The sequence below is a fragment of the Trichomonascus vanleenenianus genome (assembly GCF_965637985.1).
Source record: "Trichomonascus vanleenenianus strain CLIB 3782 genome assembly, contig: TRVA0_058S, whole genome shotgun sequence".
In the NCBI taxonomy this organism is placed as follows: Eukaryota; Fungi; Ascomycota; class Dipodascomycetes; order Dipodascales; family Trichomonascaceae; genus Blastobotrys; species Blastobotrys vanleenenianus.
This window is the reverse complement of record NW_027481829.1, coordinates 19,130-43,658: the sequence shown is the minus strand read 5'-3', so window position 1 is coordinate 43,658 and position 24,529 is coordinate 19,130. Positions and strand designations below refer to the sequence as shown.

The 24,529-nt window shown below is 49.7% G+C and overlaps 6 protein-coding genes across 6 annotated transcripts; 3 read left to right on the top strand and 3 right to left on the bottom strand.

Moving 5' to 3' along the window:
* Positions 1 to 1,138: 1,138 nt before the first annotated feature.
* On the bottom strand, positions 1,139 to 6,521 carry DOP1 (Dop1p; the record flags this gene model as incomplete). Its single annotated transcript, XM_076687438.1, has 4 exons — positions 1,139 to 1,339; positions 1,398 to 1,506; positions 1,557 to 6,420; positions 6,473 to 6,521. 4 exons carry the CDS (start codon positions 6,519 to 6,521, stop codon positions 1,139 to 1,141), a joined length of 5,223 nt encoding a protein of 1,740 aa, XP_076538330.1.
* A 2,956-nt stretch (positions 6,522 to 9,477) lies between these two features.
* On the top strand, positions 9,478 to 11,544 carry TRVA0_058S00342 (uncharacterized protein; the record flags this gene model as incomplete). Its single annotated transcript, XM_076687437.1, has 1 exon — positions 9,478 to 11,544. The coding sequence occupies one exon, from the start codon at positions 9,478 to 9,480 to the stop codon at positions 11,542 to 11,544; it is 2,067 nt and encodes a 688-aa protein (XP_076538329.1).
* Positions 11,545 to 12,542: 998 nt separating this feature from the next.
* PEX7 (Pex7p) lies at positions 12,543 to 13,619 on the bottom strand (the record flags this gene model as incomplete). Its single annotated transcript, XM_076687436.1, has 1 exon — positions 12,543 to 13,619. The coding sequence occupies one exon, from the start codon at positions 13,617 to 13,619 to the stop codon at positions 12,543 to 12,545; it is 1,077 nt and encodes a 358-aa protein (XP_076538328.1).
* Positions 13,620 to 16,708: 3,089 nt separating this feature from the next.
* Positions 16,709 to 18,763, top strand: GSY1 (glycogen [starch] synthase; the record flags this gene model as incomplete). Its single annotated transcript, XM_076687435.1, has 1 exon — positions 16,709 to 18,763. One exon carries the CDS (start codon positions 16,709 to 16,711, stop codon positions 18,761 to 18,763), a length of 2,055 nt encoding a protein of 684 aa, XP_076538327.1.
* Positions 18,764 to 19,715: 952 nt separating this feature from the next.
* On the bottom strand, positions 19,716 to 20,310 carry SRN2 (ESCRT-I subunit protein SRN2; the record flags this gene model as incomplete). The annotated part of the gene is made up of 2 exons (XM_076687434.1): positions 19,716 to 20,199; positions 20,252 to 20,310. The coding sequence occupies 2 exons, from the start codon at positions 20,308 to 20,310 to the stop codon at positions 19,716 to 19,718; spliced, it is 543 nt and encodes a 180-aa protein (XP_076538326.1).
* Positions 20,311 to 20,555: 245 nt separating this feature from the next.
* On the top strand, positions 20,556 to 23,523 carry TRVA0_058S00254 (uncharacterized protein; the record flags this gene model as incomplete). The annotated part of the gene is made up of 2 exons (XM_076687433.1): positions 20,556 to 21,938; positions 21,994 to 23,523. 2 exons carry the CDS (start codon positions 20,556 to 20,558, stop codon positions 23,521 to 23,523), a joined length of 2,913 nt encoding a protein of 970 aa, XP_076538325.1.
* Between the last annotated feature and the right edge of the window lie 1,006 nt (positions 23,524 to 24,529).

Sequence of the window (24,529 nt, the reverse complement as noted above, 5' to 3'; positions counted from 1 at the left end):
ATCGTAACTACCTTTGCCAGTAAATACATTATGCCCAATGGGCTGTTTATTAGCACAGATATCAATCACAAGGCCTGCGAGGCTCTGCAAGCAACGTGTAAAGAGAACAGCGCCCGCCATATCGACGCGGTGCGGTCTTCCTTCGTAGACGCACTGCGCACGAAACCCGACGTGCTCATCTTTAACCCGCCCTATGTGTCTAATGAAAACGTTCCGCAGAGGCCAGGAGCGGAGGATATTAACAATGAGACGTGGCTCGATTTAGCATTGGAGGGAGGAGAAGATGGCATGGAAATCACGAATCAATTGCTTGATAATCTTAGAGACAGTCTGGCCGAACAGGGAGTTGCGTACATTCTTTTCTGCAAGAGGAATAAGCCGGAGGAAGTTGCGGAAAAAATGAAGTCTCGGGGATGGATTGCTACGAGGATTGAGGAGAAGAGGGCTGGATGGGAGGTGCTAAGCGTATGGAGATTCGAACGGACCGCCAACTGCCAGTAGTCCCCCCTACCAATGGGCTCTTTCTGGCATCAATTAACCAGTAATCAATCGACTATATCTGGGATTAATTTAGAAAAAGATCATAGCTCCCTCTCTTGGTGTTATGGTCGGGGATCCTACTCTACTGCTGTATATTGGAGTACTCGGACTCTACTGTTATACGTAATGTATCTTAGAATAGTCGAGGAACTCGAAGCTCAACAGTAGTATGTCGAAGTCCTTGAACTTGTGAGTTGGTTGGAGTTCGCGTGAGAGCTGGTCGCTCCAGCTTAGTTAGTCTTATCGCTAGTAGCATTGTTTTGGCGAATCTCCCTTCGGCGGGCTTGTCGCCATTCATTAATCCTATCAGACAAATGCTTCGTCTGTCTATCTTCTAAAATATCCAAATACGCATCGTTAGACCAGTCGCCCATGCCAGTACGGCGCACTTGCTCAGCCCTCAGCTTTTCCAAGTAGGTCAAATTATCTTCTCGTCCGAAATCCATGGGTGATATTTTATTGCAGTTCTGCCTCTGCTTCTCCATTAGGCGCTTCTGCTGTTCTATGTGCCTCTGATAAGCCTCCTCCGTGGCCTCAATGTTGTAGAAACTACAATAGGCTTCCAGCCTGGCCTCCTTTGACGCCCCAGTACCCATCCTTATTTTTCCACGCAGATGTCCTTAATAACCAAATCGCGGCAAACTTCCTTATCCCCTACCTTGAGACTATAGGTGCCTTCATATGCAAGCATACTCAGCCTGTCGAAAAACGGCTTCAAGTCGGTCATGTGGTTGATGGTTACATCTGCGAGTATCGGAACCCGCTTCTTGCTATCGCCGATGGCATATCTAAGTTGTGACTAGATGCACCTGTTAGTACTCTGCATAGCGCCGTACGGACCCCGCCGCAATACTTACTTCGGATGGAGGTAGCACTCGCGAAATCGAATCCACAATCCCTGTAGGACTCTCGCGGTCGGCTCGGAATATCGCGTCCATGTTGTCGCTTACGAAAAGCCACTCATGCCTGCAAATTATTAGTCAATACCACAACCCCCCAAGTAATAATAGACTTACAGGTTGAACTCCTCGTAGTTCATGCACAAGATCATGTCAAGTAGCTTACATCCACTGACAAGTGTCGCCAAATCGACCTGTTTGTCTCCGCCATTCTTTGCATCTATAATTTGGCAGAATATCCCCCGCAGCAACGCACAAACAAGAGGCCATACCGGGGAGACCTCGTTAGTGCCCACGCCAAGCAGAATTGCCCGCAATACTAGGCAGACTTCGCCTCGCACGTTAGGATCATGGCCAGCTAATGACTCGAGTTCTCCGGCAAGCTCGCTCATGTCAATCATGTAACCGTCGTCACTACCACACAAGAATAAAAACGCAAGGCGCTTTAAATTGATGCGCCGGTTCGTGGTTTCTGTCGCATCAGACCATGGAATGAACGAAGAGGAGGACCCATACGATGCAAGCTTGCCCGTGTACTCCTTTACTCTCTCCTTGTCGAACTGTGCCCATCTGTTGACAATACCAGCCCATCTCATAGCCAGGGGATAGGTGAGCTGCTGAAACAGTCGCTGGTCAAACAGAGCATCGCCCACTGGCGTCTTCCAGCACTTGTGTGACTGCGGAACGTTGACAATGGCCGACAGTAGCTCCATGACCGACGGCGTCGTCGATGCCGGAAATGACTTTGTCTTAAATGCCGGTAAGACCAAATAGTTCATAACCGCAGTAAGGCTGCTAATAAGCTTTTCATCATCGGTAGCAATAGCTCGAATACGAGGAATAACTTCAGTAAGCACGCTGATGAGCTCATCTTGCTTCACTGGCGTTCCATTCCCTCCATGCTTTTCCTTGAGGCTGTCACTAGAGGCATTTGCATCACCACCATCAACCAGGCTGACAGTAGAAGATGTGCTCGTAGACCTCGTAGTCAACGCATAGTTAAGCAGCTTGCCAAAGGCGTCAGCCAAATCCCTTCTTATCTTTCTCTGCTCGCCAAACTTGATTTTGTCTAGCTTCTGACCCATGCACACACACAACTCAAGAAGGGGTGGCATGAGCTGCTTATACATTGACTGGTTTGGTTGGACCTGTCGGGTAATAAACGTGATGCAGTCATGCCAGACTTCCTCAATTGCATCATTCTCCACCGTGCGAAGATAGTCTATAAGGAACTCAAGCATGTCATTCTCATTGACAAAAGCGGTTAGCGAAGACCGCTGCGAAAGATCAACCGCCGCTGAATTCACGCGGCTGACAATGGAGTTGATTAGATGCGGCACGGTTTGCTTAGATCGCGACCCTTCGATAACGTGGACCAGCTTGGTTATAGAGATGCGGCTCTTGAGGCTGTACTCCACCAAGTACTCGCTTGTCTCAAGCGGTTCCAAATTGAAAAGTTTGGTCAAGAACTTCCGGACGCGCGTTTTCATTTTGGACACCAGCAGCACCTGTGACTCGGTCGCCTCATCGTGGTTATCATCAGTAGGAACCGAGCCGTATGTCGAAAGATGCCTTACAGAAGAATCAGACCATGTCCAAATGTCGGCGGATATCCTAACCGCTTCCTGGAAAGATATCAATAAAGTGAGTCGGTTATTTGCCGCGTTGGACTTTGCAATTGGCGACTCAACCGCAAACACGTTGGAAATATAGTTCCCAAAGAACCCTTGTTCTTGAGACTGCTGTACGGGACTGGATGACGATGCTGCTCCCTGTGGAGAGCTGTTACCCAAAGATAGGCTACTACCGCGGTAGTGGTGGTGCGATGAACCCGAAACGGACACTCGGTGTTCCTCCTGTTTCACCTTCTCGTAAGCGAATACCAAAAGCTGCTCCAGCCCATGGCTATAGGAATAGAACGGAAGAACAGTCTTTTCATGCTCGGAATCGTAGCCGTGGTGACTGATGGAAGCCTGTACCTGACGGTAGAGTATGGACAATTGCTCGCATAGGCAGGAACATAAGTCAGACAGGTGCACGATAAGTAGCGCATCGTACAGCGGTAGGCAACTTCGCAGTAGGCTAATCCAAGCGCTTGCAATATACTCATTCTGAGTCGACATATCAGCCGATAGACCCTCTACTAAAACCTTCTTGAGTTTATCGGAAAGAGTCACGTTTCCAGAGAGCGTCACGGAGGCGATTCCGTAACGAGAAAGACACTTTACAAGAACGTCCAGGATGTTTACTTGTACGATCCCCATTGAGTAGGCTGTAGCTCTGTCGAATTTATCGCCAGGGACCTCAGTGAAGTTTTGTAGCAACTCCAACAGGACCTGAATCAACTCTAACAACGAATGTTCAGTCACGGTATTGTCAATCAACTTTAAGCACGAAGCCAATGCGCGCGAATACGATGCGGCGGGAGATGAAAAGAGGCTATCTTTTTCGTTTCCACCGCCTTGGTCGGTCGATAAGTAGTTGCCCATCTTTCTCAGGGTATCAAACATACAACGAGTTATGCTCTTTTCAAAGCTAGTATCTTCGCCGCCTCTAATGCCCAAAAACATGGAGTTTTCTGGTACCGGATCTTTCAGGTAGCTGTCCCTCAGCAGTGGCTGCGCCAATAGTACTTTGTAAAGGGTATCGACGTGATATGCAAACAGGTCCAAGTCATCATGTGGCTCAAATTTAGATCGTTTGTGGAACGGTGCATTGAGAATGGGCGCCGCAAGGAATGCAAAGACTCTTGTCGAGGTACACTGAGAGACGTTGAACGTTAACCACTCCTTTACCAATACAAGTGTTTCCGTATCTTTGATAGAATCTAGCTGGTCGGTAACCAAAAACACTAGTCGGTTCAAAATGTCCTCGCAGTTTACTCGCTCAATTGACAGAGTCCAAAGCCGGGAAAAAGCTCTCATTCGATTTATTGGAGAGCTGACCCCATCAGCAATATCGCCAGACCCAGCAAACAGGGACGCGAGGCCGCTTTCAACTCGCTTATCATCGAGATTTTCCTGAAGCGCCCAGATGGCACGAACGGCCTCAACATGGCCTGATTTGGGGCCCGCGGGCAGAACCAGCGTACGCCACAGGTGACGCAAAATGAGATCAACAAAGTCATCTGCTTCGTCATTTTCCATATTCTGGCTTATCAAGGTAAACAGCTGGACTACTCCGTTAACTGGCCGGCCCGAGCCTGGAAGGGGCTTAAACGATCTCAGCGCCCTGACGAGGCTATCATGTCTCCACCTGTCCAGGGATGGACTCTTGATGAGGATGTTAGCAAGCATATAGCAAAACTCGTTACTTGTTTCGCTACTATTGTTCAAGGCATCTGCAGTAAGGCCGGTGAGTCTCGCCAGAATCTGCAGCAGCAGCTCAGTAGTAGGTAGAGGAGGCGCTTCTGAGGCATTAGGGGACTCCGGTTCGCTCGTGCTGCGGCTGTAGTAGGCTTCAATCTTCGCCACAGGGTCAGCTGTTACTTCAGACTCGTGAAAGTGCGGTGGTAGGTACGCCTCGCTGGGGATGTATTCAATGAGGGTGTTACAGCACTTGAACCAGAGCTTTTGGTCGGGTGTCGAGTCAAAGTAGTGAAGCAGAGCCAGGAAGATATACGGCAGGTGCTTGACGCTCATTTCCGCATCACGCACGTTGAACGTATCCAATATGTACTCAAATAGCACAAAATCGTCGATATCTTTTGACTTGATGAGCTCCAGGAGTTTCTCTCCAATGTTGATGGTTTCTGTGGCATCGAAGATCTGGCTAGCGCTAGCGAGCACCTCCTTCGTCGCGTCTTCCGGATTGCTTTCGCAGAAGCGCTTGACGCTCTTGATGATGGGAAGGAACACCTGGGGCATGATGTAGCTGCCTGTTTCCCAGCGGTCGAGCAAGCTGAGGCATATTCTATACGGCTTCGTCATCTCTTTGATGTTCTCGACCGAGTCGTCGTTGATCATTTCCAGCAGCCCATTGAGCAATGGCTTGTACCCGTAGTTAGTGAAGTAGGACGACTGCGAATCGGTCGACTCTGCGGAGGAACTGTTGTAACCAAGCAGCCACGACCACAGGCGTCGGTTTAGCGACATATCCCTACGTAGGAAAGCCGTGCATGCAGACAAAATGAGCAGTTTTACGTCAATCTCGCTAGCCACGACTCGGAGGGTCGTCGATTTTAGTGGGAGATTGTTATAGAGCAGGTCCAGGAAACCTCGCTGTACCAGTACATGGTCATCGTTGAGGGCGCAGCAAAAGGCGCGAATCAGCAACCCCGGATCTGGCGTCACAGCCATCTGCGCTTCGTAGTCCATCTCCTCGAAGGCATTTTGAATTGAGTTTGGCTCGGAGCCTCCTTCTTCTTTGGCAGGAGAAACGAACTTGGGAAGGCGACGATTGAGGAATACGAGAGCCCCGAGTCTACGATCTGGCGAGGTTATAATAACTAGAGACATGCACTGCCAGAAGTGCGAGTCGTCGTTTGTCTTGAGCTTGATAGCGTCGAGGAGGTCAAAAACGGCCTCAAACGTCTCGCTCGTCTCATCGTCGATGCCAGGCAGAAGCGCCAGCAAAAGGGACTTGAGCACATCCCTCAGAGAAGGCAATTGGCTCACAATGCGGCTCAAAAGGTCAATAACCGTCTGCCGCGTGGCAATGCTGGCATACGACAAAACCGGCGTGATCGCCGGGAGCCACAGCGCAGCCTGGACCCCCAAATCCTCACCAAGTACCTCGAGGACTTTGGAGTATACTTCGAGGGCCTTTTGCTGGACGCCCGAGGTCTGGGTGCTCAGGAGGCACTGAGCGAGCCGCACCGATATCGTTTCTCCATGGGGAATCTCGCGGTTCCCGGTGGGGCTTGTGTTCAATGCACGCAGCAGTTTCCCGAGAAAGGAAATGTAGTCGGCCCAGTTTTCCAGTGAGCCCCAGACCTTCAATGCCTGCTCAATGTTCGAGGTGTACTGCCTCAACTTTGGATCTACGACATGATTAGCCAATTGCCCGCAATTTTTTGTTCTTTCAACACTTACCAGCCACCTTCAAAGCCGGGGAAGAGGACCTAAACGGAGTAGAGCTCATCTCTTTGTTTCCTCTCGTCTCATCTACCCACCACTGTACCGTGGAACACCGCTATACGTATCAAATGTGCCCAGTGATAGAGCGGGTGGCCGTGCGGTGTCCGGTTTCACGTATACGCGTTATCTGCGTAAACTGTGGCACCGTCGGATGCGATAATAAAGCGGTGCGGATAACTCCCAACCATCGGATACCGCGACGATGATGAACCGCTGCGGAAAGTGACGTGCCTAAGGCTCCGCGTAGCAATATCCGGGGAGAGTGTGGCGAAATACGTAATTGAGGGGCCAGCCCCTCAAACTCCCCGGAGCTCGCCTTCGGCGAGGAACATTCTCGCAAAAAAAAAAGTCAGATGTCAGAGAGAAATGGATCAGAAAAGCAGCGGCGAGTTAGCCGATTAGCGAGGGATCTCAAAAAGTTTCACAAAATTAAAAAAAATAAAAGCTAATTCACTTGAAACCATCTCTGCGCGCGCGGGCGCGATGCCCCCTCCCCCGTAAGGCATCACAAAAAGTCTAGACTCGCAACGATATCAGTACAGCAACAGTTGTGAACATGTCGTCATATGAAGGTTCTATTAATGCTCAGCAATTGAGATATCTCGGATCTGATGTTATTGCGGGCTTTAACCTTGGCGAGAACCTTGACACCACCTAGGCTGTTGTGTAATGATGCGTGAATAAAAATAAAAACGCACAATGGCGGTTCCTGCATGATTTTGCCCTGAGAATCCTTGTCGGGCAACCTTTCAGAGGCACCGTTCTAGCAATTAACTCTATACTTGATAAAGTACTACTGTAGTAGATTGCTCGAAGACGCGAGTGCAGCAAATAGCTACGCTATAGTTATGCTTAATAATGAGGCTGAGTGAAAAATCGTGAAATAATAAACAGTTTGGTCTCTCTCCACACTAATGGCCACCGTGCAGAATGACGCAAGCGGCTCGGTTCCGCACCCGCTACCGCTACAAATGCAATGTAATGTAGCCCTTTCGGACTTCGTCATACTGCTTTTGGAAAGTCCAAGGTCTTCCTATGCCCGTGCCTGAGACCCCCTTTCTGTATGATGAAATGGAAGACGCGGTCCTCAGGTCATGACGATGAAGGAGAGACTCGGTTGACGTCATAGTCGTGCAGCAAGGTGAGACATGCCAGGAACAGCCGTGCTGTTAGTAATGTCGATCCGATGCGGATCCCGGACGCAGAGTGCGGGCGCTCCAAACGGGAGGCGCTTACCTTTACCATTGACTGGGATAATACCAAGAGGTACGCGATCAATGAGAAATTGCATTCCAGTAGAAAAATACCGAAGATAATATCCTACGTAATTGTAAATACACTATAACGATTTCATGAGATGTCGCAAAAAAGGCGCGGCATAAGTTGGTCAGTGGGAGACAACGGCATGTATCAGGCACACTCGGGTTGAGATCTCACCCCCAAAGTCATCATAGGTGTTCCTCCTTTGGGGCCTACCTTATGTAGTACTGGTATTAATCATTACGTCTGAGAGGGGGGCGATCCTCAGTTGCAATTGGGGAATCGTCCACATATTCATATTAACTCAAAAGAAACACTGCATATCTACCGTTGAAGAGTCGCGCTACATGCTAGACCCTTCGCGTAACTCTCTCATCCTGTTAGGGTGATTCAGACAGACATCAACAGTGCCCCATGCGCTGTCACGAATAGAGTACAGAAACAGGGCCATCCAGTGAACCCCGACATATAGCTATTAATCCATATAAATGGTATTTTCAGTATAGGACATCGTTGTGAAATATATATCTCCCCCTTTCCCCCCCTACCACACCCTCTTGCCACATATTTTTTTTCCTTCGCTTCCTAAATTTCTTCATTAATAGAACGATACTGATCCCACGTACCGTCGAAGGCATCTAGTCACACTACTCAGCTATTGTACAAAGCTGGCTCCCGTAAAACACTTTGTTTCGTTCTAAAAGCCGGGATTAACTCTAGAGGAATCGCCTCTCGCGACTGAACAGAAACGGAGACGAACCCGACAGAACGATATACGGAACTTTAATCATCCAGCAACCGTAAGAGACTAGCTTTCCCGCGTGAAGCTAACGCCTATCCGCATCGAACGTCCTTGAGAAGGCCGAATCAGAGTGTCTAAGTTAGTCATCAGCCGGCGACCCGCTTATCTAAAAGCCCGGTGGGAGGTAAAACAGCCCTTTAGAAATTTCAAAGGACTGCACCCAAAGCGACCGGCATAGAGAGAGAAAGAAAGAGGCAGTGTCGAAAGAAACTGATAAGGTAAGTCTAAGCCTTGGGAAGAAGTTGGATTTCTGCATGCAGAGGTTCAGTAGAGAAGAACGCATTGCTAACCGGATTTTTTAGTCTTTTTTTTTTAACCCCGGACCGACGATAAGGTTATTCAGAATCTAAGCGAGAAACTCCAAAGCTTATCCGAACCGCCTTGAAGCAGCAGAAGCCAGTTTGGACAACTTTTGGCAAGCTTCAAGAGAAGGTTATCTAGAGTTCTTGGGCTTTGAGTTCACAGGACGACGCACACAGGTGTAGTTTGTTGATTTAACGACACTCTTCACTTACCCTTCCAAAGCGTCGAGAACCGGAAAAAAGCCTGATACCCAGAGCTCCAATTTGCTATTTAAGCTATTGCACATCCGCAAGAAATTTGTCCTCCACCCCTTTTTTTCTATCTCCGAGCAAGAAGAAGTACGAAAAAGCACTCCAGCTGGCTACCACAGACCTTGAACGTTTTGCTTTGATTCTGGTAAAAGAGTGGAAGCATTATTGCATGCTATACCAAGGTCATTACTAATCGGGATCCTATCTATAATATTTTTTGCTGGCACTTGTCGGCTATTTGGTTCCTGGACATTAGTTTCTGTTGGACTATTTTGCTTGCCCTTCGTTGAACGGATACAGTCATCACCATTGTTTATTCTATTCCACATCCCATCATTTCAAAAATGAACACAAACGGTACTCTGCTAGAGGAACAGGAGCGGTTGTTTACCCTCCGGTGCAACGCTATTCTCACTAGAGACTCTTCGTTTTCCAACTCGTTTGTCTACTCCATTTCGGGCCAGAAAATTTACTGCCGGCCCGACTGCCCCGCCCTAGAAGTCAAGACGGGCGATAAGCCTATATTCTTTGGCACCCACGAAGAGGCAGAATCCAAAGGCTACAAGCCATGCGAGTCATGCCGCCCAGAGCTCAAGGTCAAGGTCAGCGACGAGATTGTCGACAATACAGTCAAGCTCGTCAACAAAACGCTCGGGCTCGGAACCATGTCGGACGAACAGAAGAAGATTAAGCAAGAGCAGGACAACACAGACCTCTCGGACAAAAACGCGCTGGCATACCTTCCCGATCTTGCAGACAGCTACTACAACCACGCGCGGTCCAATTCGACGTCCAACTCCCCCACCATGCCTTCTGGGGCCGAGTTCCAGAGCTGGCGACCGCGACGGGCATCCATTGCCAACGGCCACATTCCAGCATTTTCAGCAGCCGTAGCCGAAATGACGTCGCAGGTCCAAAACGAGGCCAATCGACAGCGGTCCTCGTCCAACGCGGGCTTTTCTTCCATGGACTTTGCGTCGCCTGAACCCATGGGCTTCACCTCAAACAGCAGTGGAGACCATGCTAGACTTGTAAATCGCGCGTGTCGACAGCTGGCTGCCGCCGCGGCCGCTGAAGTCACCGTTTCTGCAGCAGCCAACGGCGATGACTCGCGACGGTCGAGCGTGAGCTCCTCTGGCGCTGGAGTCAACGGCGTGGGACAGCCATCCCGACCTATTGCCGTCCAGCAGCGAAAGAAGCGCCGAGGCGGTCTCCTGGGGTTCCGTGTCCTGGCGGCGAGAGCTGGTCTCTCTCCGTGGCATTTCCACCGCGTCTTTCGAACAGTGACGGGGTACACCCCAAAGGCCTATGGTGATGCGTGCATGACTGTCGTTAAGCGAAACCCACAGATTCCAGAGGCGGTGGCCCTGGCCAATGCGCCAGCCGCCGCCCAGCAGCAGCGCCGAGCATCAGTGCCTAACCTGGGCACAGGCCCCTCTTCGATCCACCATATGAGCAGCATTCCTCCTCCTCAGCAGCAGCAGCAACAGCAGCAGCCACTGCCTGTTCGAGACTTTGTCGATAACCACGCGGGCCAAATGGTGGGCCTGGGTTACGAGCGGGTTCCAACTACTCACAACAACAATATTCAGCCCCCGGTTGTTGCCACCTCGGGCCCTCCCGTCATTCCGACTTCGACAATGCCGCTCCGGGCTACTAATGGTGGTCCAATGTACATGGGAGGCAATAACAATGCAATGATCAAGGAGGACCCCATGCTCGCGACGGAAATGGCCCGATATGGGTCTGGGTCTTCGGCTACTCCCGTTTCTGTGCACACGAGTGGCAGCGGAGACATCAAGCTCGAGCCTGGCATTCGATCAGCAAACAATGCCACTCCGCTTTCGCAGGGTAACCTGACCCCGGTGACGATGGATTCTTTGGCAGCTAATGGTATTGCTAACCCGGCCATGATGCCCATTGGCTATGACCCTCTGACGGACCTGAACTCTACAGGCATGTACTCTAATGATTCTGGCCGAAAGAGTAGTTCTGTCGCCACGGGTTCCGCCACTACCTCTAGCATGTCTTCGATTCCATCCAACCCAACCATGGGCCACATCCCCATGCCTCGACACATTCAGTCCACGTCGATGGACTACACCCCGAGCGATCTCTCCATGGCCATGACCAACTCTGAGCCGCCAAGCGGCATGGTTGAGGATCTTGTTGGCACGTCTCAGTCTGCATTCCTGGACGACCCGCTTATGGACATTAGCGCGACCCAGCAGGATATGTTTGCGACCAACCCAACGACGACGATGTCCCAGGTGCCATGGCTCGACACTGCTCCCCAGACTCTAGACGACCCGTTTGTGTCTTCATTGACTGCAGGCCCAGTCGACATGGCGGCTAGTCTTATCACGACATCGCACGATAATGAGCTTTTGGCGACGCCGCGACAGATCTAATGCTGTGGAGGCCCAACAAAACTTCGAAAAAACAAAAAAAGGGACGAAATGATGATGTTTTTATATTCTTGATGACGGTGTTGTTTTATTTTATTCGCTCTATCATGACTGTGAATTTCGATTTTAATAGCTTACGAATCCATATTTATATTTTTTTTTCATCATGTGTTTCTGTTTATTTGGTAGGAAAATTGCTCCGTAGCAATCTGTATAGATATGTCATAGTAATATTGTCTTTGCCGCATGCATGAAGTGAATTGCTGGAGGGTGATAGCTTCCCGTTCTTCCTGCTTTTGCTACAAAGGATCTGCCAAGAAGAGAAAGGAGTTGGAAAAGCCGTCAATGTTGCAGACACATTTAATACAAGTTTCCCTACGAAGTATGAATGACGCGTTGATTCAGATCATTTCGGAAATTCGAGAGGCGATGATCTTTTTAGCGATATAAACCATCCTCAACGGAGAAGTAACTTTGGAATGATGTTAGAGCAATTGAGATATACGCCATCTTCGGGTATTCGATAAGGTAGCTTATTACCGTTGATACCCCCGCAAGCATTGACATTGTCTTAATATTCATGGAGGTTTGGTATAGTTTTCTATAACTACGTGTAACGCAAATGTTTACCTGCTTTGCATGATAGTCAGACGACTACCCATTAGGAATCAATATGACAATCTAGTTTTATAATCGATTAAATACAATAATATATAGACTGTTTGGAATAACAAAGCATAACCTGAAGAACGCAAATAATACCTTCCAAATCCCCCGAGGTATGGCGAATCTTGAGGATGAAAATTCGGATGAAAAACTCTAATAGCCCTCAGACAAGTCAGACTATTTGACAACTCGGGATTAGACAACCCAGGATATGATTGGCGACACCCATGTTTCGGGTGTATCAGCAATGTACCTACCGTTTCACACGATAAAGATCTGAACCGCCGCAAGGAAAGCAATATCCATATACAATCATTTTACATTTTATCAAGGATTTAACAAGCCTTCCAAATGTAAAGCATGCCGTCGAAACCAGTAGAGGCAACCCAGCCAGGCTGCCCCCACAACGACCAGTCCACCCCGGTAGCAAATTCCGTATGCTTGTCAAACACAGACAGCAGCCCCTTATTATGGCTCATTCTCGGAATGTGAGATTGAGACGACTCGGATTGGTCTGTCCAAACCCTCACCGACGTATCGTAGCTCGCCGAGAGCAGCTTGTCAGCCTCAAACGGAGACCACGACACAGCTCGAACGCCAAGATCGTGCCCGCGCAAATCATTAAGAGGAGATCGCAAATTACGCAAATCCCACACTTTGACAGCCTTGTCGACACCGGCAGTAGCAAGCACCGAAGGGCGATACTTGTTCCAGTCGAGCGCAAGGCACTCTGTGCCCATGTGGGCATTAGGCACCACCTGGACTGCCGCCGGAGAGCGGCTCCGCGTGTCCCACAGGCGCACCGTCGAGTCATTATGCGCCGAAGCCAACGTCGTTGCTTCATGCGGCGAGAACTTTGCTGAATATATGCAGTCGGGCGAGGCAGCCGCTGCTCCACCCCCTGGATTCTGAGCCGCGTGAGCCGCATGCGGCACCCCAACCCCCGCCGCAGCCGCCGCAGGGCGTGTGGAGGGGGCCACAAACGTTGCTACCGCCGCGGACGCCGTGGGATTCCACACCTTGATCGAGCCGTCCCACGAAGCCGAGCAGAAGAGCGCCTTGTCTACGAGGTTCCAACTGACACTGAACACTTCCTTGGTATGCTCTTGGAAAACCGCAATCGGGAATGGCCGGGACGCAGTAATGTCGAAAAGACGGATCGACCCGTCGCCGCTCGCGACGACCACGTGATTCTCGTGGAGTTCCGACCACGCAACGTCAAAGAGGCCGTCCTGGGTGTCGAACAGTGCCGACGGAACGACATTGCCATCTGGAGTAACCTCGACAATGTGAAGTCGCCCGTTGCCTACGAGCCCAAAGTTTGCCGCGCTCGCCAGGGCCAGCTTATTGTCGAAGAATGGTGAATACTGCACAGCGCTCCCACTGAACCCCTGGGCGCGATAAGAGAGCATTTATGTAATTATTTAAGAACTGCAATGGCTGAAATTTTGTCTCCGGGCACTACGACCATGCCAATGTAGCGCTTCTGCACTTGATCGCTACTCCTGAGGTCTACGGGCCGCACTTCGGTCGTGTCCTGGAGAATCAGATTACAGTCTCGGTCGGTGCAAATAAGCGTTCCAAACAGTGATCGCGGTGAGTAACTCTCTTCACCCTGTTCCAATGTCACTTTGAGAAACTGCGAAATGTACTGCTGCATCGAGTCTGGGGTAAAATTTTATATTCGTTGCGTGTGGTGTTCTCCGGGTCTTCCCCTCTACCTCCCCAGGCCGAAGCCGATGCCTGCCCAGGCCGAGTCAACTTAACCACTTAACTTCTGCGGCTCAACTTAACTATTCCCTAGCAGCTGTAAACCTCGAGTCTGCTTCGCGGAGAATCTATTATGACTTGGGGGCCAGCCCCCAAACCCCCGTAGCTCTGCTCTGCAGAGATTCGCCTAGGATTCAATTGAATTGGGGGCCAGCCCCCAAACCCCCGTAGCTCCGCTTCGCGGAGGTCCTGTTTTACCAATTCCGGTATTATTACCTAGTAACAAACTACAGTATGGTTTAGAATGGCCTATTGATATCGAATTGGATAGACTTGCATTGGGATAAACGGCTTGTATGGCTGCGCCAACTTATAATGAATAACATCCATCGCCAAGAAGGGGGGGGGGGCTACTTATCAACAAGTTCAGTCACGCTTGGATTTGTTATCACTCTAGAATATCAGCAGCTTCTTATATTAAGAGCAATGTATTATTACCTGTAAGTGGTCACATGGCCCCAGAGTTTGTGCTCATTGTACGTTTTGACCAATTGTCATTAGCCCATGTACCAGCCATTCCAGTCGAGCTCCCGAGTACCAAAATCTCTTCTCTTCAACTTAGTTTACATTCTTGTATATTAGCTCCAGCTCCCGTAGTTGATATGCACATGTAAAACCGCGTAGTGGTTCACAACCGGTACATAACTATGGGGATTGTAACCAATTGATTGGTCTTTACATTATAGACACTTTACCATTAGCGCTGATACAGATAAGATCGACATTGTTCACTTCACCAAGGATTCTTTATTTCCTCTTATAGTAGCTTTACAAAAGATATATGAATATCCATGGGTAACTGAATAGCGTTAGTTAGCAACTCACGGAATCGGAGGTTTTGGTCAGTGAGAGGTTACCTCTAGCTGCGTGCGACAAATGACAAATTGGTTGAAAGAGGTGTAGTGAGCAGAGCAGTTACTAGTGAGAGTACTGACTAGAGGAAAATTACTGAGAGGAGAGCAAGGAGAGAAGAGCAATGCAAAGTAGTTAGAAGAGAAGCGAGAGAGAGCAATGCAGTAATGAAGGGAGAGTAATGGGAAATAAGGAGCTACAGGAGTTGAATGAGACGAGAATAATGCTATCCAGGTAGTGAGTGGGTAGAGAGTAATGATAATTTTGTAGTACCTAGGTAACTACCGGGTAGTATGATTGTTTTCTTTGATGATGCTAAGAGATTTGAGCTGTAACAAGGCATTGGTTACGCATTGTTACGGGAGTTTTAATACAGGTTGAGCTTTTGTCACAGGGTAATGAAATTGTTATGTGTTACACGTAAGATACGGGGGTCTGGGGGCTGGCCCCCAGCTACGGGAGCTCGAGGGCTGGCCCTCGAAAACACTCCAACAGCTCACGCTTGGCGTATCGTATAATGAAAAAAAAACTGTTGTAGAGACATTGCATGTCGTTTAACAAAAATTAGGCTAAATTACCGGTGCCATTGATCCAGAGATTCGAGATGTATTATGAAACGGCTCAGGTCATAGATTTCAGGGGTAGATTTGCCACACCCAAAAGAGATTGGCGCCATCCGGATGCACAATACGCCTCTCTGACCAATTTTTCCCCCCTTGCTGCTTCAAGTAGCTGTCGCCCTGGAGTATTGAAAAACCTCAATCTCTCCGAGAATGTACGGGTTGACCTATGAGACAGGAATGCATCGGAGTGACGCATCGCCCGGCACGGCTGGAGTGCGGCTTCTTCTGGCCCGCTGCCCAAAACTCATTCCCCGGATTATCCGTTTAAACACCGACCACGACATGCTCTAAAATACGTTATGTAGTGGCACTACTTTGTATTAAGTATTAGTTTTACAATAATATAACACTAGTCATGAGAGTATCGGCCTGGATATTCCAGTATGTAGACCGATAACCCTGGCATTAAGCAGCCAACCCGGTCGGTGCAGCCAGCTACATCGTATGCCGCCTCCTGCCCCCCTCTGCTTCGACGCAGCACGACACATAACACAATGCGTTTCTCCCCAACCTCGCAAAACCTCTGATCCATCGGAAACCGTCCCCTCAAAAATTCCTGGGCTGGAGAACCCTAGCAAACCTGGCTGGTGATGACGAAAATGATGAAATATGGGAGAGGCTTGCGGTGGCCGGAATAGGCAACCGCTGGGCCCCGGCTGGTGGGACGGCGTCCCCAATCAGGCAACCAGGTGGGGCCTGCGCTATTTTAGTGGGGCGACCGCCTGCAAGCGGGGGTTGCATATGCCCCAAAGGCAGCCAACGCACTCCCACAACCAGTTGTAACAAGACATCATAGGAACCAACCACCGCTAATAAGAGGGAAAATTCTTTTGCAGGATTTTTAAAGAGCGATTGCGCCGGAATTGACCATTGGAAAAACTAGTTCCTAGCAAGCTCGGGAGGAGTGTAGTTGGAGACAGTATCGTGTGATTGGTGGACGAAACCCCGGGTGACTTTTTCTTAAACAGCCCCCCCTCCTTTAATAAAACCATTATATATATATACGAATCTATATCCCTGAGCGATATTTCGAAAAGGTATATATTGGCGAAGCAGATCATCATTTATTCGGGAGAGATCCATCCATATCCAAAAGTTTTGCTTCTTTATATTCGACGCATCAATTGACACTCGTCATTTATTATACCATTTTGTTTGCTATCTCCAGGTCTTTTGATCCGTTAGACCAGCGAACTTGAACTACCAGCATTTGGTGAATTACTATAGCATTTGGTGAGTGAAGTCCTGATAAAAAGATGAGAGACGTCCAGAATCACTACCTGTTTGAGGTGTCCACTGAAGTGGCCAACCGAGTCGGAGGCATCTACTCGGTCATCAAGTCCAAGGCACCCGTGACGACCCGCGAATACCGCTCCCGGTATTGTTTGATCGGGCCTTGGAACAAGAAGTCCGCCTCCATCGAGGTCGAGCCGCTCGACCCTAAAACCCACGATCCTCATCTCAGCGGAGCCCTTGATGCCATGGCTGAACGAGGTATCCGCTTCCTGTATGGCCGGTGGCTCATTGAGGGCGCCCCTCGCGTGCTGCTCTTTGAAATCGGGTCCGCCTCGCACTACCTCGAAGAGTGGAAGTCGGACCTATGGCAGGTGGCCGGCATCCCGGCTCCGCCGCACGATACCGAGACCAATGATGCCATCCTGCTTGGATACATCGTGGCCTGGTTCCTGGGCGAGTATGTTGCTAGGGAGAAGGATCACGCTGTGGTTGCTCACTTCCACGAGTGGTTGGCTGGTGTAGCTTTGCCGCTGTGCCGCAAGCGACAGATGGAGATCACCACCATCTTCACGACCCACGCGACCCTTTTGGGTCGATACCTGTGTGCCGGTTCCGTTGATTTCTATAACAACCTGCAATGGTTTGATGTAGACGCTGAGGCCGGAAAGCGTGGTATCTACCACCGGTACTGCATTGAGCGAAGTGCGACCCATACGGCGGATGTCTTCACGACCGTCTCGCATATCACCGCCTATGAGGCCGAACACTTGTTGAAGCGTAAGCCGGATGGCGTACTGCCCAATGGCCTCAACGTGGTCAAGTTCAGTGCTGTCCACGAGTTCCAGAACCTTCACGCCATCATGAAGGAGAAGATCAACGAATTTGTTCGTGGTCATTTCTACGGCCACTACGACTTTGATCTCGACAATACGCTCTATTTCTTCATCTCTGGCCGATATGAGTTCAGGAATAAGGGCGTAGATATGTATATTGAGTCCCTGGCACGATTGAACCACCGGCTCAAGACGGAGAACCCGACCAAGACCGTAGTAGCCTTCATTATCATGCCCGCCCAGACTCACTCCTACACCGTGGAAACCCTCAAGGGCCAGGCTGTCATTAAAGCCCTGCAAGACACGGTCCAGGAGATCCAGCAGTCCATTGGCAAGCGCATCTTCGAGTACTGTGCCCGACACGGTGAGGATGGCAAGGAAGTTCCTGATATGGACGACCTGCTGACCTCTGCTGACCGGGTTCTGCTCAAGCGACGAGTTTTCGCCCTCAAGCGGTCCTCGTTGCCTCCAATTGTCACCCACAACATGGCCAACGACCACGACGATCCGATTCTGTCGCACATTCGACGCGTTCAGCTGTTCAACCACCCAAGCGACCGGGTTAAAATCGTATTCCATCCCGAGTTCCTTAACTCCAACAACCCAATCCTGCCGCTGGATTACGACGATTTCGTGCGAGGCTGCCACTTGGGTGTGTTCCCCTCGTACTACGAGCCTTGGGGTTACACCCCGGCCGAGTGCACTGTCATGGGCGTTCCATCCATCACTACCAATCTGTCCGGATTCGGTGCCTACATGGAGGACCTCATTGAAAACTCGTCCGACTATGGCATCTACATTGTCGACCGGCGGTCCAAGGGTGTCGAGGACTCCATCTCCCAGCTTGTAGACTACATGCTCGACTTCACCAAGAAGTCGAGACGACACCGAATCAACCAGCGTAACCGAACCGAGCGGCTCTCGGACCTGCTGGACTGGCGACGAATGGGCCTGGAGTACATCAAGGCGCGACAACTGGCCCTGCGACGAGCATACCCAGACCAGTTCGCCGACTCGGACGATCCATTTGGTGACTCCCACATGAAGGTCGCCCGCCCGCTCTCGGCACCGGGCTCTCCTCGAGACCGTGCTGGCATGATGACCCCTGGCGATCTCGGCTCGCTGCAGGAAGTCTCACAGGCTCTCACCACTGATGACTACGTCGGGTTCAAGCTTCCTAATGAAGTGGACGAAGACGAAGACGATGCCTACGGTGAGTTCCCCCTCACCCTCAGGAAGTAACCTCCTTTATGCTTCCCCCATTATTTTTGCACATAATCTGTTTTTCTACATTTGAATCTATAGTAATTCCTCTCTTACCTCCATTAGTACACTGTAGTAGTGTTTTCGAGGGCCAGCCCTCGAGCTCCCGTAGCTGGGGGCCAGCCCCCAGACCCCCGTTTCTTTGTTACAACGTTGCAACCCTTTCGTTACACTGTAACAAACTCCTAACCTGTAACAAAATTGCCGTAGCAAAATGCATTACAAACACCCTGTAACAGCTCTAATCTCTTTCAGTTTGTTCAAATAATGCCATTCGTACGTTTTTCAACTACTACAGCCTTTGCAGTTATTCTTTCATGCTGAATGACATTGATGCTTTTTCAATTGTTAATATCTCGCAGTTATATTTAACGATTTATGACGGGCTAGCCCCACTGAGCCTGTTCTTTCTTCCGTTGATTAGCCATCACGAGCAATACATCCAGGGGCGGACCCCGAAGCTCCACTTTGCACCAGTCTACTTAATGTTTTGCCATTGATTGTGTCTTAGTGAGCCGGCTGTTGTAGCCAAACGCTTAGATACAGTCTTCCTAGTTTGTAACAGCATACTTGCAGGAAGTCGTAACAAGAGTTTGTCACAGGCGATTGGGAGTTTGTAACAAATAGTTGTGGTGCTGTAACAAACTCCCACTAACTCACCACTGCAAGAGGACTGGACAGCATTGCTGCAAGACTGGTCACTTTTTGCAAACCAATGATATTCCTTTCACTTTCAATTGTTAATACGTACCTTGCAGTTATTTGTAGGATATCATTTTGAGGTTTTCATTTTGTTGAACCAATGTCATTGAATCCTATTCAACTGTTAAAATAAGGCAATCAAGACCTTGACATGATCCGTACTCAATTGCTAATAGATATCCAACAGCTTATGTCACAATTCGTACTCAATTGTCAACATTTATGGGGGTTATGGATGATAGGAAACGGAGGTCTTGGCAACTCGCTCCTCCTTCCACCGCTCTAACCTCTCCTTCCGCAAATGATACAGCTTCCTCTCCCGCCGATAGTCCTTAATAAACTCGTCAATAGAGCCCCCGGCATCCAAAAAGCTAACCGCCATAGTCTCCGAAGCCGCCTCTGACTCCCGCGTAAGTTGCGCCAACTTAGCCTGTAGCGCCGGCATGCTGAATGGTTGGATCGCCTTGTACATGTCCTGCTCTATCGCCTGCCATTGCTGCTCAACCTGCTTCGATTGGTCCAGTTTCTGTCGCGTAGAACCGCGCAGCTCCTCCAACACCACCACCAAATTCTTTAAATCCCGTGATTTGGCAATATTCTGCTCTGTTGTCTGAATCTGGCCATCTATTCGCTTAGACACCTCTACTTCCAACGACGAATACAACCCCTTCAGCACCTCAGGGCTCTCAATCAAGTCCTGGATAACATTGATCCTACCATTATTAGCTCACTCCACAACACCCTCCCCACTCTAGCTATACCTACTTCTTATCCTTGAAGCCATCCAGTTCTCTATCCATACTGGTAACACCCCGGGTCTCCATCGATCATGCAGCAACCACCACCTATGGCGAGGTTTGGTGTGTTTTTTATGGTGATGTGGGGCGCGCGAGGTTTGTCCCACCCTGCGCCGCGCATGGAAGAAATCAATTGAAGCGCGTGGGCTGCCGACACACGAAAAGATCGATCGCAACTTGAGATCAGCCCGTGTTTTTTTGCTACAGCCTGCCCAAGTGAGAGGTCATTGAAGTCGAAGGATCGCGGAAGAGCAAACAATATCAGGAGTACCATGCCTGATTCGCACTCTACCCTGTGTATACCGCTCAAGTATACCTACCTGACGAGACCCGTGCCGGGAGCGGACCAGCATGTGTTCTTCGAGGCGCTTCCTGTGCGTGAAAGCACGATCTGGAGAGACGCAGACGCGCACTATGAGTCGTTTGATCATTTGCTGGACGGCAAGCAAGTGACCGACTGCTTGCCAGCTCTGCGCAAGGTAGTCGCTAGCATTAACGACGATGAAGTGAGCCGGCACGTGAGCGCCAGGCTCAACGAGGAGCGCATTATGGAGCACACATTGACTGTGACTCTGGCAGGCCCTCCGGAGGAGGTCACCGTAGACAGGACGAGTGTCCTGAGGGCCTTTTTTGAAGTCGCCAGGCGATCCATTGCCGTAGACGGCACAACTGTGTTTGAAGACGTGTCGAGTAATCGGCAGCAACTAAATTCGCGGCTCTGCTTAGGGCTGGATGAGATTGCTGAGTATTGTAACGTAGCGGTCGCTGTGACCGATTTCGTTGATAAGCTCCCCTCGCCGGGTATTGGATACCAGGACCCTTCCGTAGTGCGCGAAGACCGTGTTTCGTCATTAGCCCAGACTAAAAGCTCGTCGCCATGTTATATACTGATTTATGGCGATCAAGACGCCATCGCGCTTGCTGATACGAGGGTACGCATTTTGCTGGATGATCTGAGCGGGCGGTTTGTCGACTCAATGCCGCTCGATCTATCTCTACAGCCACTGGTATGTGGCCCGAAAAAGGGTAATCTTAAGAACGTTGAGTCTCAGACCGATACTGTTATATACATGCCGGAGTGGACACCCGAGCTGTTTGCGTCCCAGATGGCAGAGAGCGATCCGCAGCCTCCGCGCAACTGGAACGAAATCTTCATTAGCGGCCAGAACTCGGCTAATGTCATTGTAGCCAAGGCGATGTTGAAGGACATTTTGAGGCGCACTAAGCCTATCCTCAAGGACTGCGTCATCTCTTATGCTAAGATCGATCTACTCTCGCTGAGATCGCAAAATAAGATTAAAGACATCATGGCCAAGTACGGATCGTTTATCCAGCTGCCCTACCTGGGAGCGGCCCGATCGTTGGTCCGCGTCCAGGGTGTCACGGGACTTTCGGTCGAGAAGACGATAGCCGAGTTGATGGCGCTTTCGACCGACTTCTACCAGTCGAGCTACTGGATCCACACGGGCCAGCCCCAGGAAGGAGGCGTTTTAACCCAGCCCATGATTGATACCGACCTTGAATTCCTCGATAAGATTACTGCCGCGTCCGGTGCGACGATATATTGCGCAGACAATACCTCGTTTGATATCGTGGGATTCCGCAGCGATACTAAAAGAGCCACTAGCATGATCAAATCATTACCAATTTGGGGCGTAAGTGATACCTTTTTTTTTTTGGACGTCTGTTGAATACTAACTTATGTGATAGAATTACCAACACCAGGTGAGGTTCCGGCTGGAATTGTCAATTGACCAGCGGGAGTTCATTGCTGGCAAGAAAAACGGCAAAATCATCCGTATCATGAACAACGCTAACGTGTGGATCAAATTCTTACCCTTCAACGAATACAACTTCTATATCAACCTGACTGCAGACGATTACACAGCGGCTGCCGCAGGCATCCAGCTCCTCGAAGACGAGCTGCCCTCGGAAATGTCGTTCTATATCCCAGAAACATACCACAAGCAGGTGATTGGCGCCGGTGGCTCGACGATCCAATCCATCATGCGCAAGTACAACGTTTTTATCAAGTTCAGCAACGGCTACGACCTTCACCCTAACGGGTTCTCGCATATCCGTCCCGATAATGTTCTCGTTCGATGCCCTACCAAGAACGCCAAAAATATACCCTCTGCCAAACAGGAGCTTCTTGAAACCGTGCAGTTGCGCGGTCAGGAGCACTTGAACACATTTATCCACCTGTCGCGGTCCCATCGCCGAATTTTGTTAAGCGAGCGATGCGGGTTTATCCACGAAGTGGAGTCCAAAACAAACACTATCATCATGTTCCCCGAAGAAGAGGCGGACAATGTCGACCAAAACGACCTCATTGAGATTAGAGGGCTTGGAAATACCAGTGAAGACGCTTCTCGTATGGTAAAGGCGCTTCTGCCGGAAGACTATTTGTTCAAGATTGCCTTTTCCAACAAGTTTGAAGAGATTGTAACCGAGACCAATCCTGAGTTCTACGCTAAGATCATTGCGCCATTCCGCATTGCTCTCAACGTCGAAACCCAGGTGTTTGCGGCTCCCCAGGATGATGGAGAGGGTGGTGCCCGTTTCCACCGAATTGTACTTTCCTTTTCACAGGAGCATTCAGTCGGCCTCGAGGACGTTATCCAGGCACTCACTGCGTTCCTTCGTGACAAGGACTTGGACATTATCGACCGAGGAGAGATGCGCCAGGACCCAGTAGAGGCCGGCACTGCGGCTATGGGTGGTGGCAAGCAGCGGCGGGACAAGCCGTTTTCGCGTGGTTCCAATGGTTCTTCGTACGATGACTATGCTATGCAGCCACACTCACATTCTGCGTCTAAGCGCTATAGTCCGCCTTATGGTGAAGATCGCGATGATAGTTATGGGGACTACCGGGGCCGTCGGCCGACTACTAGGGGTGGGACTCGAAGCAAAACGGCTACTCCGTCGCGTTCAATGTCGCGTACTCGCTATTCGTACGACCCTTATAGGTTGCCGCCTCCTCCGTTGCCGCCTCATCCTTCACATCAGAGCTACAGACACTCTTCTCCTCCTCCGCCACTTCCACCGCCACCATCGCGGCACCATCAGCTTCCTGACTACTACCGGGGCGAGCGCCCACCGTATGCGGACTGGCGAGACGAAGAGCATGACCAGCAGCGATATGGCCATCCACCACCGCCATTACCACCACCTCCACCACCTCACCATCTCCCACCCAGAAACAATTCAAGCCGGCGTTACGACTACCGATATTATTAATTTTATTCAAGTTTTGTGCTTAATTTATTGAAAAGTGATAAGAGTGCAGTAGATACCAGTGATACCTTTGTACCATCCCCCTCTAGTAATATAGACATTGCCTAGCCCAGATGAACTGTGGCTATGCTATACTGCTATCCTTCGTCTAGGCAACGGCTTTAAATTAACATCATTAATCTAATGATTATTATACCTACGTGCAATGTTCTTTGGAGGATCTATTTATCCTTTGATTGTCAAGGTTTTCAATTACCTCCGCGCCTCGAAGCCCAAGTATGAGTACGCGCGCGGTAGATCGGAAGGCTTCACTTAACGAGAAATCTAGTTCCATAGAATGATTATTCGTCTATTTTGTGTGCCAAAAATATCAACTCAAACCAAATTGAAGAACCAACCGAGAATGCGACGGATTAAATCGTTTTCTTTCCGTAGTGTGGCAAAAAGGGTGAAGTTCAATTGAGGCGAAAAAGTATACCGGGTAATTGAAGTAATATCGAAGTAATATCGCTGAAAAGAGATTGTGAAAAAAAAATAATGGTTGATTTCTACAATATAAAACGTGAATTTCATCAATTGAGGAGCGTGCGAGCCGCCAATATATACGGCACGTATCGCCTAAACATGTGGTCCAATTTTGTAATGGGAGAATAGTGTACTAGAATCGCTTTGACTCGACACAAGCTCCTGAGTTGCCGCAGGACGATACAGTAGAAAGCTGGTAATGTCTCGAGTGGCTGAACTCTTCTCAAGGATAGAGCTTGAGTCGTTCAACCTTTCGCCATTTTGACGCAATTGATACAGACGATAAGCATTGTTGCCAATTGCTATCATTTTGTATAATTCTGACCAACAGGATCTGAGTTTGAAGAACGCTTGACAGGATTATAACTCTCGGGATGAACCGAAGCAATGGATTTTTTCGTCTATAGTTTAGACTCATAACAATCTTGTTTTTAAGAAACGTGGAGGTTAGACCGAGCCTCAGAGACACCGTGGGTAGCGGCTT